At 36.2% G+C, this 19758-nt stretch overlaps 1 protein-coding gene across 4 annotated transcripts in view; it reads right to left on the bottom strand.

Moving 5' to 3' along the window:
* The window catches only part of DGKB (diacylglycerol kinase beta), a gene marked incomplete at both ends in the record, with an annotated part of 316588 nt that overhangs the window by 255019 nt on the left and 41811 nt on the right, over positions 1-19758 (bottom strand). For all 4 annotated transcript variants that reach the window (XM_084260022.1, XM_084260024.1, XM_084260023.1 and 1 more), the window contains 3 exons: positions 1054-1103; positions 4387-4527; positions 8889-9042. In XM_084260022.1, coding sequence (XP_084116148.1) covers positions 1054-1103; positions 4387-4527; positions 8889-9042 — 345 coding nt within the window. The remainder of the gene's footprint in view (positions 1-1053; positions 1104-4386; positions 4528-8888; positions 9043-19758) is intronic.

Raw genomic sequence — 19758 nt, 5'->3', positions numbered from 1 at the left:
ACATAATGACGTACGGTCCTTTACATTCCAGCCCTCTAACAAACTACTTTTTGGACAGCAATTGTCCAAATTCACAACTTTATAATTGAAAGAAAGCATAAAGTAAAGGAGATAAACTAATACAGAGATATTTTCTTACTGTTACAGTGTTGTATTTTCTTTTATAGAACTAGTGATCACGATCTCCTCTTCTTCAGGGTGTTTAGTCTGGAGAAGAGGAGGCTGAAGGGAGACCTTATCACTGCCTACAACTACCTGACAGGAGGTTGTACAGAGGTGGGTGACGGTCACTTCAGCCAGGTGACAGGTGATAGGACAAGGGGAAGTGGCAAGAAGCTGTGCCAGATTCTGTGATTCTGTATCACTAGTGCTTTTCCATATTCAAATATTTTCATATTCATACATATAAATATTTTTGCAAACATGCTCATAATTATCTAGAACCATTCTGAATTCTTAAGTGTATTTATTATGCACTAGTTATTTAATGAATATTTTGTATCACCTCCCCTGACATGCTGGTCACGCTTCTTTCGATGCAGCCTGGATTAACAAACCTCTGATTTTCCTTCAAATATTTGGTTAGGCTACTCCTCAAAACGTTGTCTTTATTATTGTTCCTCTGTTCTTAACAGTGACATGAAAGTTCTGACATTTCTCTACATACATCCACTGTGTGACTCTCACAATTTCCCCTTTTCATGAAGTCTTTACAAATGGTGCTTTCATGCACAGCTCCCAACAGTACACTAGAATTCTAGGAATCATATGAATGCGCCCCCTACAGTAACATGATTAAAAATCAAAGACAACAGAATAGCCCAGCAGTGCCAGCATTTGAAAAAACTTAACACAGTTGTAGAAGCAGCATCCTAATGGAAAAGAAAACTAAAGAGTTACTTTCAAAATGGGTGACTTTTTTATAGACTATAGTTTATACTGCTTCTATTAATTCAGGATAAATATAAACTTCATTCAGATTAATGAAGTCTTGTATAGGTATGCCATTATGACATACTCTTATAATGCATTAAAATACATAAATAACATTACCGAACTATCCAGGTATCCATTCCCATCTGTATCATACAAACGAAACATAACTGAAAAGGAAACAACAAGAGAAGGAAATAATATTAATATTTAATAACATTATTTCATAAAAGAAACAAACCCAAAATAAAACCCAAATCAACCAAACCTGAATTACAGAGGCAGGACAAACATTAACACTTTCTTCAAAGATCACCCTAACTGCAGAACCACCAAACACTGCATGTTACGTGAGAGGTTCACTCAGCAACTACCCTGCCACAAGACCTCCAATGAGACACTAGCAGGACAGTGCAATTGCACCTTTTTCCCATCATCTCTCTCCAACAGCTAATTCGGTTGGTGAACTTAATTCTGGCTTTTCCTAGAGATGATCTATATTCATGGTGAGTACCACCCAAGTCTCTTCTCTGTCATCTCACCATAGTAAAACACACAGTTGGTCAGGCCAATCTTGATAAGCCTGCTGAAGTTACAGTGCTACTCCCTTATTTGCTGGTATTACTATTTACCAGTGATGCTGCATTAAAAATGCCTTCTGACCAACTAAATGAAACTGAGGATTTTTATCTGAAGTATGCAATCAGCCTAATGCAACAGTAATTATTTCTCCGAGACCGCTAGCGTGACTCCTCAAAGGACCAGACATGCTTTATCAATTTGAACATGTATTTCCAACATTTCAGGGAGCTATCCAACAAGAATAGCCACATTTTACAATATCAAGAAAGAACATATACTTTCAAGTTTGTTTCATTACTTAATTCCAGCCACAAGAGCGAGTATGTCCACTATTACCAAGGCATTTCAGAGCAGCTTACTCAGCTGATCACATACTGAATCAGATTGCAGAGCAGAAAGAAGCCTGAGGCTTTGGAAGGAATACTGTTAAAAGGCTAAAGATGAAAACCAGAAGCCTATGAATGCCTGACTCTCTGTCCCTATCTTCTGGGACGGTTTGTCAGACCTCTGAAATCTAAACACCAGTCCCTTTCGAAAGTGCTCATTATTTCCCCCTGGATCTAATTTCTGAGGAGTAAGAAGAAAGCCTGTGTACAGATGGTTCCAGGACACTACAATGCCCTGACTGATAGCAAAAATCAAGCAATCTGCTTACAAACTGTCTTATCAGATGCCTTCAGAAGCATAACATATGACCTATTCGACAGTGAACAATCCCCTCACATTGGAACCAAAGCAAATGCTGTTACAGTCCAATAAATTCTGTGAGCAAAGCTTAACACGGGAAACAATATAATGAGAAGTGAGACCAAATTCTTCTTAGCAATTAGAAAGTAAAATTCAAAAAGAATTTTATCTTTTTTTTTTTACTTACAGCAAAACATACTTAACTGTTACATGGATTGCTTTGCTTCCCTTAAATCCCCCATCTTATTCCAAAGTCGTTCACCTAACTGTGGGGGAAAGAGCTAAGTACTATACTCCTCTACCACTTCAGCAATTTTTGCCACTACATCACACTGCTCTTAAGATCTGTAATGTCAGACTGAAGATACTTACTATAGTACATTGTTTCAAGCTACAAAGGTTTGTTATTCATTAGTCACAGACTAAGAAAACATGTAAAAATATCTTTATTTGCCTGTGAACTACATAGCAGAAACATTTCAGTGTAAAGAGACCGGTGTCCCTGCTACTACACCTTCTACCAAAGCTGCTCAGAGTATGGCAGCTAATGTTATCCGTCAAAGGTACCATTAAATATTCAGTTTCCATAGGGATGAATCCCTGAATCACTATACTTTTCGCCTGCAACCTCTGGATTTCTAATCTTGGCTATGACAAAGGGTGGCACCCCATAAATTCCCAAAATAATTTTCTTTGGAGAAGAAATTAGGGAATTCTTTCTCAAAAACGCAGGCACAAACAAGGGCTGAATGCACTTGCTATTTTCATCGGGGCCTGTACTTTGTAAGGCTTGTCACTCTCCACAGCAGCCCAAGTGTCCAAAAGCTGCACAGCATCGCAAGAACACAGACTATAACTAATCATACTGCTGCAAAAAATACAAAAGAACAGTGTGGTATTCTTGAAGCTTCCATGGCTATGGAAAGAACAGAAATGGAATAACGTGGAGACTTTCTTGATACGGGAAAATGGCTCCAAAAATCCACCCCAGAGCTCGTAATAGTTGGAGTGTCTCTTCATAAGTGTGGAGCAAAGTTTGAGCACCTGCAAGCATATTACGTTTCTAAAGATATGGTAGCTATGGAGGTCGTATGCTTCTTCCACACCTAATGTCTAATGCCCTTCCTGCTGCCTCCTGGCATTTCTCTGAACAGTTTCACAAGAGACATGTCTGGGATCCATGCTTATACCGATAAAAATTACATAAAATTTGAGGACGAGGTTGTGCTCATAAAGCATCATGTAATTGCAAGCTAAAATAATTTCTGCTGTTGGGGTCATTAAAGGAACAAATTTTGAGCTAGGAGACGCCAGCATTCAGTTCTTAGGAATCTTGCTTATTTTTAAGTGGCCTTTCTTTCATGTTCAGGAATCACAGTGTGGACACCATCAAGCAAAGCTTCGTATGCATGAAAACAACGTGGAGAGCAGAAAGTGGTTTCTGTGGATCAAGTCTATAGGTAGAACCACAGAGCATGAAGTTACTTAACAATATATAGATACATCTGGAGCTATCTGCAATATGACCTCAAAAAGAGAATTTAAATTCTTCAATACATCTCTCCTAGGAAAGTTAAGGATATTCTTTATATTCAGGCCTTATACAGTATATTAATAGATGCACTGAGCATGTCAAATTGGTGAGGTGCACAGTTCTTAAGACCTCTGGAAACACACTGCTAATAGGTTAGAGAATCCACTTATTTTCTGGAATATTTATAAATCTATGAAAAAACACCAATCATACAGATCCAAAACATGAACACTATTTACTTGAAGAGTATTTTATCTTAAAAAAACAGATTTTATTTGAAAGCACCACTTCCATGTTCTGCTTCTCATGAATTAAGCTATGATTCAGAGTGTTTCCATTTTGTCTCAAAAAGAACCAAAAAAAAAAAAAAAGCTTTAAGATTAGTATTAATATTAATTTTGGCAACTCTGGTATAAGCCATCCTTTCTTTTCTCACTCCACTGCTACTAATTTAGAATTCAATTAAAATCCCATCAAATTAATACTATTAGCAAGAATAAAAGATCATTTCTGTAATAAGTCACCTAGAACCATATTTTTATAATGCAGCTACCCAAAACTGAGACTTAAATTCATAAAATTTAGGAACTTCATTTTTTTATGACTTATTGAAATAAATACATTAAATTAACTACTAAAAAAGAACATACATTCTAGCTTATCTTCAGGTCTTCCTCTTTCTAGCAGTGACAAATAGCAAACAATATCTTTCAGCTGGATCATGTCTGGTAAATGTAAGTTGGCAGGAGTAGGTGGTCGGGATGTAGAGGTACCTTTGTTAAGTCTCAGACCTGCAAATTAGACATAGCCTTTATTAGTCTTAGCATATTATACAAGCAGAAAATTAAAAGATAACTCTTGCATACATGCATCTTCATTTTATGTGAATCTCAGATGACTTCTTAATTTAAATATAAATGTAAAGTTTTAAACAATTCATGTTCATAGTTTATCCAGCAAAAGCAGAATTAAAATCAGAGTGAGGTTTTAAAATATTACATGTAAATCCAAACTATTAAAAAAACAGTTAGGGAAAAGGCATAACCCTTGGTTTCATTTTTGTTGATCTGATGTCACTTGACTACAAAAAATTTTGGTGAATATTTATTCTACTACATTACACATTAATTTAAGTATTAAAACAATCCCGCCCAATGCTGCATCCACTTCCCTGTGCTTGTAGAAGCTCATCAAAATTCTGGACTGACATCAGCTACACTAACTGGAGATGGTTTTAGTGTCAAACAAAACTCTGATAACACCCAATCTGTAGTCCTCCCAAAACCACAGCCACATGTGAGACCAACACATATTTAAAATATGGAAATCCCTTCCACAGAATACTATGAAAACAAACAGAATTTTATTAATTGCTCAAACATGGGGAACAAGAGCAGTTCCAACATACAACTTGTATTCCAAGTTTCAACATTGCCAAACTTTTTCTTTTAAGAAAACATTAATATGATCAGGTCTGCTATTATTACCAGAATCTGCAGGACAAACAGATAAAGGAAAAAAAGGGAAAGAACAGAAAACAGAGAAAGCAGTAATGAAAACTTCCTTACACCATTTGTTACATTTCTCACTGACTGTAACGATGTTAAAGATGAAATTTTACAAAAGGATTTACTCTTCTTAAATATTTTCTGTAATTCAGAACAGCTTATTCATTACACACATAACCTGCATAGATAATTTCTCTCTTCCATTTTTCCTGGAAAAGATAATTACTGTAGCAAATGGAAACAGAGTTCTTGTGGGTTCATCTTCCCCCCCCTTACTTTTATCTTGAAAAAAACTTCATCACAATCTGAAGAGATTTTCAAAGGCTACTGAGGTATCGTAAAAAAAAAAAAAATAATATTCAGGCTATACAAGCAAATTGGCATGCAGAAAACAGATCTCTGGATCAAGTTCATATTCATGGTTTCAGGCAGACATTAAAACACCGAATGGAAATATTTAAATTAAAAAAAGATTTTATAGGGCAATATTCTCAATGACCTTGTGTGTCAGTTAAGTGCCCTTAAAATTAGGACATTATAAAATGTTATTTAATTAAGATGTTAGGTTTAAACACACAATTACAAAAAAGGTTCACATTTCAGCCTTCCAAGAATCTTAAGCATTATAAATCTTGGGCTTGCTGATCTCAAGAAATGTATAGTCCTGAAATCCAAGTGGTAAGGCACACAAACTTCAAGGTGTCTTTCAGCTTATCATCAGCTGCAAGGTACAGGTTAAAGTATTACTTCTTAACCAGGAGTGGGAGGGGGGTGGCTACAGATGACTTACAATGCTGCTGCTTACCTGGCATCTGTTTCCATCTCTCTTCAGACACCTTAACTGAAAATACAATTTATAAACAGACATCAGTCGACCGTAGACACTAAGTAAAAAATAGACACATAACACAGATTTATGAACCCTCTTACTGTCCTTGTGATGCTCTCTAGCTCTTGTGTGCCTTTCCATTTTGCAGAAGAATGTCAAAAGTTTCTGACAAATTTATTTCCCAGGATGGTCATTTTTTTCCACTACTGGTAACATTTAAGAACTACTAGATATCCTAAACAAAAGGTTTCCATAATTTTCATTTGTACATTGAAATGTACCAATGCACACATTTTCCCTTTAAATGCTAACAAATACAAAGATGCAACATGTAGTTTAAACCTAATGCAATGGAGTTATTACATGAACAGTATATTTTCAAGCACAAATAACTCTTCTATGAGGAACTGAATTGTCTCTCTGAACATGCTTTGGATATAACAATTTATTAAAGACACCTTCTCATATTACCCTAAATACACAAGGAAGACTACCAATCTGGTCTCAGCTACATTATATCTGAAGTTCTTACTAAAAGAAAACAATGAAATTTAACTAAAAACTGGAAAGAGTGAAGGAGAAAAGCTAGCATTAGAATAAGAATCTCAGCATACAGATTATACAGCAAGAATAATAACAACTGTTGTTCTTACTGTTTTGGTTTGTTTGTTGGTGTGTTTTGGGTTTTACATTCTCTACTCTGTCCAGGTCTTGCTGAATGGCAGCACAGCCTTGTGGTGTGTCAGCCACTCCGTATCATTAGCAAACCTATTGAGAGTACACTCTGTCCCTCCACTCGGGTCAATGATGAATATATTGAAAAAGACTGGACCACGAAAGCTGATTGCAGCTTATACTGGGCAGAATTTAGCTGTAAATGCGGCAATGACCTAAAACCAGCTATCATCTCTAGATATGAAAAGTCAAAACCATATAAATATTTTTTGATAATCGTAGTCAGACAACATATGTAAAAACACAGCGTAACAAATAAACATGCATCACTAAATGGCTGCTGCTATTACAGTCATCAGGCAAAGTGTTATGTGCAAATAATTACAAATTTTGATACCTGGTACAGACCATGTTTAATGCTAATGCCACTCATTGATGAAAACACAATGAAAACTTCAATGAAAAATTAAAAGTAATGAAAGTGGCAATGAAATTTTGGTGTTGAGATTTTATAGGCGACAGAATCTATATTCAGCGTTGAAAAAATGCAAAATATACCCTGCAGCATAACATGAATAATACATTTAGACACGCCCTTAGAGAATATTTTCTGAAGTATCTTTAAGGGCAAGGGACTGAATCACTGGTCTAAATGACTTGAGCAAACCTGTGAGCTGTAATTAGCAACAGAAAGCTTTGAATACTGACACAACTGGTTACTCCAGTCTACTAAGCCTAGGAAGCCTGCACATGGAACCAGTCTAGATAACTAACAACAAAAGCCGAAGAAGCCAAAATATACTGTCTACACAACAGATAGTTCTGGAAAGAGATGTATCTAATTGCGGTTCTGATTAGAAAGGATAAAAAAAAAATTAAGAAACTGAATAATTCAATTCAGATGAAAAGAAGTGTATGAAAAATCGTATCCTCCATGTGGTAGCCAGTTTTGCTAGCAGAAAAGTTTCTTCAGTTAAGTCTACTTACAGTTCATTACTATTTTTTATAAACATATGCTTGTTTGCTTGGCATTTCTTGCCAGGAAATATAAAACTAAGAAGTGTTGTTATTTCACATCTAGAATAGTAAGAAAAAACAGGCCAGACTCAACAGGTGATATCTAAAAGCTTGTAATATTGTACACTGAGGCATCCATGGAAATCTAGCACTTGATATCTGCCAGAAAAGTGAACATTTCAGCTAGCAGCACTTGTACCAAATTTACCACTTCTGGATGAGTTGCAATTTCACAACACCTAATCTTCATATAAAGAATTAAACCAATTAAGTACTCATCAAACCATTTGGTAACTTGCTCTAAGCACTTGATTATCCCAGCTGTTCAAAATAAGCAATTTGTTTCATTAAATTAGTCTAGCTTCTGCTTTTAGCCACTGGGTCTTGATAGAGCACCCAAATTACTAAAGTGCTAGTAAAGATTTGAAGTTAGGGAGGTAACCTTAAATTTCCTGTGTGAATTTTCTTTTTTAAGTTTTATAAAATTTTTGAAGTTAATCATTTATAACACTATTTTATATGTAAGTATTTTAGCATGTTATGTCCTCTGAACTCAAAATCACTTTTAACAAAAATGTTCAACTGAAATCATGAAAATTCCAAACTGCATTAAAGAAAATCTTTACAATGGGAAAAGAAATACTTGTAATACTTGTAAGACATTTAAAATATCTATAGCTGGTAAGTATGTAGGATTACTAACAGCAGTATCACACTTAGTTAAGAGAAGCCACAGTGTCTGGACACAGAAACCGTAGTGCACCAGCAGAAGCCACATTGCATGAAGGTCTGAAGTTTTTGCAGTGTTTATACAGTAGAGTAGGCAGCACGATCATGTAACCATAGCAATCTGATTAGCATTAGCATGATAAAGATTGTCCACTTGGTGTCTCAGCTGCATCATTATTGTGAATTAAAAAGGAAAACCCATTTAATTTCCATTTCTTTTCACATTATTTCTTGTTCCTGATTTAGTTTGTCCAATTTAAAAAAAAAAATCAGAAAAAAACTCCAACATGTAGTTTAGAATTCCATATACGTATATCCACTAAAAGGAAAATAGCAGGAGGAGGAAACTTTCAGCCTTTATAAGTGTGATTTTTTTTTTTTTTTTTAGACTTACCTCCAGAAAGGTGCTGGGGTTTGTTTTTTATTAACGGGCTGCAGTGAGAGATTTTGTTGCTAAATGATGTAAAAAGATGCTCAATGAAATCATCTGGTAACTCTGCCTCCAGAAATGTCTTCATGAACAGCTTGAACCCCTCTAAATCAATTGTCTGGAAGTGGGGAAGAAAAAAAGTATTGTTAATTTTTCCTTCTGCAAAAACTTTCATACAATCCATCAGATAATATTCTGTTTACAAAAATTTTAGACTGTCTTTGAAAATATTGATTTCTGAAAATATATCCTTGCATGCCTATTGTTTAAACTGATTACTGAATTAACACTTTGACAACTCACAGTATTGCTACTATAGCCCAGAGCACAGAAGATAGACCAGAGTAACTTCAGAGGACTTGTATGAGGACCCCGAAACTAGCTTTTATTTTCTCTAGTTTCTTAATTAGAATATGGCTTTACAGCAAAAAACAAAACTGCAACAAAAGGCTCCTATGGAGCTTACAGGGACGTACCTCACAAGTCTTAGCTTTTTCCGTGATTAGGCAGACAAGCAGCAAGGGATTTTTGCATGCTCCATTCAGGGAATTGAAGGCCTCCTATCCTTTCCTAGGTGGCAACATGTTTTGCTGCTGTCTGTCAAAAAGAAACTGATCACCCTGTCTTAAAGAGTTTCTAATAGTCAAATGACAGCTCTGAGACAGGCAGCATTACTTACAAGAGGAAAAAAAAAAAAAAAAGAGTTGTTGATTTGAAACATTTGTCATTTAATTTAATTTGGTCTTGCTTTTGACAGCAAGCTAACAGCTGATTAATGAAACTTTGTTGACGGTTTCTTCTGGTAAGACAGCAACATCTAAGTAATAAAATGAATCAGAACCACAGCATATTTGAAGTTGGAAGGGACCCATAAGAATCAGAGCCCAACTCACTGCCTCTCACAGGACTACCTAAAACTAAACCACATGCCTAAGAGTGATGTCCAGATACTCCATGAACTCTGACAGGCTTGGTGCCATGACCACTTCCCTGGGCATACTGTTCTAGGGACCGACCACCTTATCAGTGAAAAGCCTTTTTCTAATGTCCAACCTGAACTTCCCCTAACAGAGACTCATTCCTTTTCCTCGTGTCCTGTCACTGGTCAACAGAGACTGGACCAGCACCTCCTTCTCTACAACCCTCCTTGAGGAAGGTACAGACAGCAGTAAGTTCACAGCAGTGTAAAGCATTATGATCTCGTCTTACCCTGCTAATGTAGAACCACTAAAGATAAAGGTGTCATGAAATGTATTTAGAGAGTTTAAGGCACTTCCAGTTTTATCTCAAACAACTGTGACAGCTGCATACTTATCACGACGCTACTCAGTTACCTACGTGATTTTAAAACATCTTATCAATCATTAATCTCCAAAACATAGTGTTGCTGTGTTTGTTTCTAGATGAAACGAGACAGCAACTTTCACTGTGAAATAATTAAAGGAGAATGCCACATTACACCACAAAATCAACTTAGAGAAATTTCTCTATGCTTCAGAAAGACTCCATTTATCCATAGAAAATTCTAGTGCAGCTTCTTTAGTTCAGCACAGAGAATGCACCTTTAGGAGGGAAAACACAACAAGAAATCAGCTTGAAACCATGCCAGGAAAACTCAAACTAAATTTTTTAAGTGCCTCACTGACTTTGGAATCTGATTCACAGTATAAATAATTTTTAATGACTTCAATATCCTTTCACTACTTAAGAGCAGGGATTTCTCTCCTCCTACCTTTACTTATTTTTATTTATTTACAAGATGTAGAAATTTTATGACTACATGAAATACAGTGTTTCCAATTAAGGTAAAGACCTAACTGCCCCAGGGTGATGTTTTAAACGTTCCTCATGAGGAACCAACACCACAGATAGAAAATTTGACTGATCGCATGCAAGTCATTGCAAACTTGGCAATCTGTGCTGAGCTTCTAATTCAGAACACCTCATTTGAGAATAAAGTTCGATGAAAGTTCAGTTAAACTTTTACCTATTGAACACAAAATAACAGAGAATGGGAAAAATTGCATCCACAAGGCTAGAGCTAGGCATAAACTGGAAATAACTTGGTCAAAGACTCACCGCCTTGGTCTCATCACAGTTTCAGCTACTCTCTTCTACTTTGGCAAATCATACACTGTTTAACCCATGCTACAATCTTTATGTTTCTCCTTGATAATAAAGCCATTAACATATAATTCACTGCTTATAAACTATGAAACAACAATGGCATAAGGATTTGTATCCTTTCCCAAGTACATTGGTCATTAGTTTATACTGTATAAATGCATTGTTATCTGCAAGCATAACAAATATATTAATCACTAAATCAACTGACTTTAAGAATGTGAAATTGCTTTGTTAGATGAAAGGTGTCTAGGCTATTTCACTGAATTACATACAAAAAGGAACAACCATGTGAAAAAGGAAAACAGAAAAACAAATTATAATCCCATAATCACATTTAAACCAAGGTTTATAGATGGACATATAAAATAAAATAAATATGTAAAATATGTTTCACATAAAGCTTTTAATCTTGTCTCTGGATAAAACTATTCCTTGAGTTTACAGCTATCTTCAGTTTTGTAACTGCTGGTGAGTGACCGCAGTCCACCAAACTGCCAGCAGTAACTAAATCTCTAATGCAAGATTTCTTTCTATTTATGTCCTCAGAATTACTCCTGTGTAACAATATGGATTAATAAATAAGGCTATAATTGTGTGTTTGCTTCTTCCTGAAGATGCTCTTTCTGAAAGATGTTAAAACTTTTCAATATTTTCTAACAATGGTCATATTATAATTTATGCCAGTGTTCTTCAAAACAGGAATTCCAAACTGCCTTGTATTTTCTGGGCAGGAAAGACAACAGATATCAAAGTAACACATAACTTGGCTTCCATGACCATTTATTATATTTGACATGCTGACTGTCACTGTTTTAGGTGCTCAGCAAAGGAAAAAAGAAAGTGGGTGGTGGTTCTGTAAGGTTGTTCTACAGTCAGATTCCTTTAGCTAAAAGTGCTTTATCCTCTGCTCTAACATGCTTTGTGAACAGTAGTCCCCCTGAAAGCAGCAACATTCAGACACTGCACATCCAAAAGCTGAAATGATGCTGAAAGTTAGCTAGGAGTAAGTCTTAAGGAGTTAATTTGGAGTAAGTGGTGTCTTGGATATGCATCAGCAATGTTAATAATAGTCCAAAATGCAGATTCAAAACCACACAGTATATCAAATCAACGGGCAACAGCAGTCCCACCTAAAAGAGCCCTGTGATTAGGTTCTTGGCCTATATGAGAAAAAAAAAAAAAAAACAAAAAAACAAAACCCACAAAAATCTGTGATTTTAATACTCCATAGCTGACAAACATTTTCAAGACAACATACTTGCTTTTGAATATCCAATTACAATCGAGCTCTAAAGCAAAACAGTCATTTCTGGAAATATATACAGTAAATAGCAGAGCTGGGCTAAACTACAGCAGACATAGAAGTTCAGATTATAAAGGGATGAGCTTTCAAAAAAAGGCTCACTTTAAATTACACTCAGTGCTTTATCACCTCTCGTAATCTGCATAAGCCATTTACATGACTGTAGAAAAATTGAGTATTTTTGTAAAAGAAACCCTGTGAGGATCACGGCAGAAGATTTTAGATGTTAGAGCACTGTTGCAAAGTAGAGGTTTTTGTATTGAGCATGGCTCATTTAGAACAGAACACATAAAGATGCAAGATATTTGCTCAGCTCATTTTAAAGTAACTTTCACAAAAGAGCGAACAACACACAATGTTATGAACATTTCTCTATTCTGCAATTATACAAAATTTTCCTTTTTTTCACATGGAACTTTACCCTTCTGAAATATGAAAACAGTTCATTAAGTAACTACTCTTCCTTTTCAAAGGAACCACATAATGTTTTGGTAACCAAAAAGGCAAAAAAAAAAGGAAAAGAGAGGACAGCAATTTTCCACACTAACATGGATCATGCTGGCTCTGCTATATAAAGCCACAATATCTTCCTTTTGAGTCTCTGTCATATCAGAATGTCTCAGATGAAAAGGTCAATAAATTTTGCTATATTTGAAAATAATTTATTTTCTTAATGAATTTTCAAGCATTAAACAGTTCAGATCAGTAATATCAGAATAATAGATAAACCATAATGGTGGATGCTGTTTTTGTAAACATGCAGGCTAATTGCTTAATTTTCAACAGTTGCTTGGCTTCCAGCAGCTCCAGCTGAATTCAAATGAACCTGAGAATAGAAGGATTTAGCATTTCAGAAGGCATTTTCCATGATGTTTCCCAAGTGAATGGATGAGAGCGCTAGAGGATGTACCAAACTGACTACAATTAACCTGGCACATGAATTAATTCATAGCATTTCACAGGAGATTATCAGGGCGTTGGGAGATTATGATCAGAAGTTTAGGGATCTCAGGAAAATTTTCAACATAAAAACGAGTCAATAGTTATTCAGAGGAACATGAAAAACATTCAAATCATTGGCCTAGATCTTCTGAGGGAGGGACGGGGAGCAGGGACAGAATAAAAATCTGTGCTGTTTTAATTTTGATTCAAACAAAACGGTACCAAAAGCCTCACCTGTAGGTCACAGGAAAGTATGTGGGTTTACATTAATCAAATAAAACTAGATTCCACTTTTTATATGTTAAACAACTGATTCACCATGTTTACTGGAAAACCCTTTCTCATGACTTACACTAACAAGCTTTACAAAATACTTTATAAATAATCTTCTATGTTATTATGTAAAACTTAGTTTTGTAATGAAGCATTTTGGGGTAATCCCAGAGAAGTACACATTTGAAAACAGCACTGAGTTTCATTAATTTAAACTATAACATTCATAAATAAAATTAATTCTATTAATATTATAAAAGCAGTCCTTATAATTTCCCATTTATAGTTTTTATCAATGTTCCCAATTATTGGATTATTTTTAAAATATATATCTATCTTGAAAAGGAAAGGAAAAAGTTTAGAAGACAGAAGCAAAACTGTAGTTTTAATTTCTTTTCAGCATATAATGTGTATCAATCATTAAACACTTTTTAGCTTTTCTGAAAGCAAACATGAAAGAGGACTAAATACTGAGGAAAATTTAAAACATGCACCTTTATTTACATGATAATTTATCAGGTAAAATACATAAAATTTAATTAAGCATCCACAAAAATTCAAAAATAATCCCAGCATTAATCAGCCAATAAGGACTTAATCCATTAATATCACAGCTTTTTTGTAAATACCCCCGAACAAATAGGTAGAGTAAACTGAAAGAGAAGAAATAGACCAAAGTTTCTAATGAGTTCTGATTGACTGACCATAGGAAGAAGGTGCTGGATTTACCCCACTGCATTGAAGTACATAACATGACAGGTTTACAAAGAAAGGCACCCTACAGTGTCTTTTATGCCTTTAATAATTGTGCCCATGAATTAATACGCTGTGATAAGGTAAACCTCATGAAGTTCAACAAGGCAAAGTGAAAGGTTCTGCACATGGGGCAGTGCAATCCCAAACACAGCCCTGAGGAGAAGGGCTTGGCTGATGTAAAACTCAACGTGACTAAACAATGTGCGCTTGCAGTCCAGAGAATCAAACATATCCTGTGCTGCATCAAAACAGTGACCAGCAGACTGAGGTGATTCTCTCCCTCTATTCTGCTCTCATGAGACCCCATCTGGAGTATTGCATTCAGCTCTGAGATCCACAACATAAGAAGGACATGGAGCGAGTCCAGAGGAGGACCACAAAGATGATCAGAACGCTGGAGCACCTCTCCCTCAAAGACAGTCTGAGTTGGGGTTGCTCAGCCTGGAGAAGAGAAGGCTTCATGGAGGCCTTACAAGTACCTTAAAAGACCCTTCAAGAAAGTTGGAGAGGGACTGTTTACAGGGCCGTATAATGACAAAACAAGGGGTAATGGGTTTAAACTAAAAGAGGGTAGATTTAGATTAGATATAGGAAAAAATTATTCTTTTTGAGGGTAGTGAGATACTGGCAGAGGTTACCCAGAGAAGCCGCGGATGCCCTGTCCCTGACAGTGTTCAGGGCAAGGTTGGAATGGGCTTTGGGCAGCTTGATCTAGCAGAGGATGTCCTGTCCATAGCAGGGGGTTGGAACTAGATGATCTTTAAAGTGTCTTTGAACCCAAACCATTCGATGAGTCTATGACTTTTACTTCACAATGTTGTTCAGGCTAAGAAACCTCTTATTCGATTTCCTAACTGTAAAACCAAGCAGTTAATTACAGTCTGATGGGTCAGTTCACAACAGTAATGAAGATGCCTAAACGTGTACATCAGTAATATACTGATGCCCCTATTCATACTGGGATCTTGAAGGACTCTCTCAAATGCTATGAATCCATAAAACACTTATAGTTGATAAACCCTTTAGGTTTTTAACTTCCTAAGGTGTCCATAGGCTTGTCTTGTTTCTGAATGTGAACAAAAACATTATAGTCTTCACTGGATTGAACACTTCATTCACCTTAGATCTAATACAATTAGGGTACATAAAAATCTGTTATCAGGTTTCATTATACATGTTCACAAAAAAAAGGTATCTAAAAAATGCACAATGGAGACCACCATTTCCTTCTGAAAGCACAGAAAAAAAAAAGATATATTTTCACACCTTTTGAAAAAAAAAAAAGAAAAAAGTAACTCTTAGAAAGACCACAGTGGGGGTTACCTTAGCTGAATTCCCATAATATCAGAAAAGAGCTGAAGATTTACTGAAGGAAAAAGAAGTCACCGTATGTCTATGCCAACAAAATTATTAGATATTTACTTGTATGTGTGCTTGAATGAATCACTGAAATAATCCTTTGAATTAGGAAGTGATCTGAGTATGTTAAAGAGATCAGGCTCTTCAAGAAGATGTATCAAAACAGATATCAAAATGCTTCAGCTGTTAAGGCAGCACTTTTGGACACACAGATGAATTTAAGGTGCTTAGGCAAATTTTAAAGAAAATGGCTTAGAATTATTTTCCCCTTTTTTTTTAAAATTTATGTACCAGTGCTAGGTAGTAATGACACTCAGTGGAAGTAACCCATTTTGGAGCTACGTCGCTGCTAAATGAAACAGAAAAATGTATGTATTGCATATATGTAAATATTCATGCATAGATATTATATACAGTACTATTTACACCAAGTGAAGCAGCAAACAGCAATTATAGATTGTTCAGAAAGGTCATTCAGCACCTCTGGAACTGTAGCAGGTTATCTCACACATTGCATATGTTTTATAACAAAATTTTGGCAAATATGCATTAATCCAAGACACTTAACAAGGTTGGTTTTTTTAAATGTTACTGCCATGAACAGATTGCATACAGAAAGTTCTGTAAGTGCAAATAACTCGCTACTACTTTCTGCAGAAGCAGTTTTTTGTAACAGTAAGACAAGACAGTCTAATTTGTCTTATTTCCAGACACCACAAGAACATTCCTGTTGCAACGTCTGACTAAGCAAATATAGACAGACTTGCCTAGATCTTCAGACAAATTCATCTTGTTAAAGAACCAACACCCAGCCAACGGGTTGTGGTAGAAATTTTTCTGAAGCTTATGGCATCCTTCACTTTATGAGTAAGCAACAAACACAATTTGGTCTGTGCCAACTCCCATTACTTTGAAGAAAATTCCTTCCCTCAAATAGCTTTAAGAACCAGGATAAACCAGAAGTAATTAGGCCAATAATTATCCTTACAATAATATTCTTGGAATAAGATCATAAACAGTTACTCAAGGAACTGAGTTACAATGGTTTATAGATAGTGTAAACTATAAGAAAAAAACCCAGAAGAACACCACCTATATGGTTATATAAAGTGGCAGCTGCAAAAGGTAATATCACATAGCACCTGTTCTCTAAACTAAAAATCTGGAGAGAAAGAAAGAGATGGAGAGAGATCTGCCCCATGTAATGACAGCCTCAAGTATGTGGGGAGGTAACACCCGAACCAGCCAGGCACAGGAGGATGCAGCAGCAACTATTGATCCTTCATCCAAACCTGTCAGCCTCTCTGTCTCCACTGCATCTCTGCTCCTTAACTTCTTTCCTCCAATGTAGCAGCAGCCAAGGAAGCATCACTGAGTAAACAGGTATGGGGTGGGAAGGAAAGCTGGAAATGAGCTACAGATGTGGACCCCTGAGAGATTTCAACCACATCTAAAGATAACTGATTTGCAGCAGCTGCCAGACACTATTAAGCAAAATGGTGATGGGGCAGATGAGGAGGGGTTTTTGAGTTATAAGGAATAATCTGCACTCAGTGGAAGAACTGGGTAAAGATATAAATGAAAGTCCTTCCATAAGAAACATTGTTTTTCTGTATTCCCCAGCTGCTAAAAGCTCTTGGAAAACTCCTTACTGGCTTTAACCAAGGATTCTGAGAAGCTTTTCTATTTTTCTATCACAATACGTTAAAAAAGCCAATTCTGTAGACAAATCTTTAAACCTGGGTTTTTTTCTCCACCTCAGGAATCGGATGACCAATGTCCATACCACGGGAAATCCTATGTCAGAACTGTAAGCACACAGAAAGACAGATACAAACAAATGACAATTATTCAACTAGAAAAAACTCTAAGGAATCTGCACTGCAGAGCTGAAAGTCACCAGGAGATTAAAGACCTGGCAACTGGCAAGATAAAAAAATTACAGATTTCAGGATAAAATGATGACACTGATCAAATAAGAATACTCAGCTCTGAAGAAACAAACTTTAAAAATATTGAAATTAGTTTTGGATTTTTACGGGTTTTGAAAATCTCTCTTTAGTATCAGTTAAAATAGTCTGGAATTCTATTCTTCTATTACTGCACAGAATATTACAAAACTGACTATGAAGCAATCGCTATTTTCAAAGTACTATGATGACCATTTCACATTTCTTTGCAGTTATCCCACATATCTTACAGATACATCATGAGAAACTTTCTACCTTACTAATAGCACTAAAGCATGTATAACTTATTTCTCTTTCTATTCTACACTAAAGGCATAAAAGCAGCACTTTTACTTTGCACCCTTCAATTTCTTTTGAATCTCAGATTCCCAGAATATATGATAGTCGGGTGAGGGAAAGGGAGGAGCAGGGGGGAGGTCAGTGTACACTTAATGTTTTAAAAAAAAAAAAAAATCTGTTTCTTCGCAAACACTCACTGATAAATGTTGCACTAATTTAGTGCCTATTCATAGATTGTGACTCTCAATCTCAGGAAAACCAGGAATTGAAGGACTGGTTCACAAGTAGCAGCTATGATCTTACTTGAAAAAATAACAGACAATTTTAGGTGTTTCCTGGTTTTGCATCAGACATACAGACCAAAACTCAACTGAAAATATAGTGACTGCTCACCTCTCTGATGTTCTAATGATGGCTGCCACAGCCTACGGAGGTACCTTAAATGCCCAGTTTTGTTCAGACAGCAGAATGGCTTCTAGCATCTTGTAAAACAGACAGGAGGAGAATGAACTCCATTGGCATTGCCATGTTAATAGGTTGTAAAATTTTCCTTAAAACACCTATCCTGGCTAACTGAAAACATAGGATCACTTCTATGAATTCCAGTCTCTTTGCAGAGAGTACAAACCTGTCCTTCCACAATTCAAAGAAAAAATACAGTGTTCTGCTCATCCTCTTCTACATACTGAACAGGACTGATATCCCATGACTGGTCATATACAAGTGTTGCTTTCTTCTTTCTTAAAATTGATGATGCTACATAATTTCCCACAATTTATTTGTTTTGTTGTGAAAATCTGCACTGAAGGGACCTGAGGGAATATGTCCATGGGACCCACAGGAATCATAAGCAAGAACACCCAGGAAACTATAAGCAGCAATTTAACCTACTGTCAGCAATTTTAACAGGCCTCTTACTTCTTATAAGAAATGAAACATTCACACAGCTATTGCATCCCGCCCCATTCAAGTTTTTCCCCTTCTCTGTGGTAAGCAGAAATTAATATCCTTTACGCCTTTCCGATTGGGGTGTACCTAGCTGTGAGTGTGCTAACTGATAAGGCAAGCCAGATGCAGGAACTCATCCATTGTTGCTCCATCTCTCAGAGCAGAACTGACACATGGGGCTGGGGAGGGAAGAAATGGGGAACCTGTGAAAAAGAGGAAATACTATACCACGAGTATTTGACTTCTTCCTTTCTTCTACTGTAGTTAAATTGTACAATTTTATAATTTGCTCCTCTGCTTTACTGATGGTACACAGAAATAGGAGATCAAGAAAAATCCAAGACTGCATATTGTGAGGATTTATGCATTTATGTGTATGTTCTGTGCCAGTACACGGAACTCTATGTGGTATAGACATCACAGCTCAGTTTATCCCAATACTGGGAACACACAAAGCACATTTTTCTCAGTGAAAAATAGGATACAAGAAAAGCAAATTCTGCATCCTTTCTTGTATTATGACAAACAGTTGTTCAAACATGTATATTTTAACTCCTACCATGTTAAGGCATTTGCAGAGAACAAACAATTTAGTCAGAAAACTGTCAGCTTTTGACACAAGATCTACCCTAATCTGAAACTGCAACAGAAGGGGTCTAACGCCACCCTGTATTTTCCTAGCTGGCCTAGGAAGGAAGAGAAGCTGTGTCACACCACTTTCTACTCACAAGATGCAGAAAAGCAACTTATTAATAGTCTCTTGACAAAAGAGTTGCCATTGTGGATCAATCAAGGCAGGGAGGGTAAAATAACTTCTTTATTCCTCCCCACGACAGCAGCCACATAAATGGGAACAAGGCATGAGCTAGTGTTTGGA

This window comes from Gallinula chloropus (genome assembly GCF_964237585.1).
Source record: "Gallinula chloropus genome assembly, chromosome: 2".
NCBI lineage: Eukaryota > Metazoa > Chordata > Aves > Gruiformes > Rallidae > Gallinula > Gallinula chloropus.
Note: the sequence above shows the minus strand (reverse complement) of the source record. Positions and strands in the feature narration are given on the sequence as shown.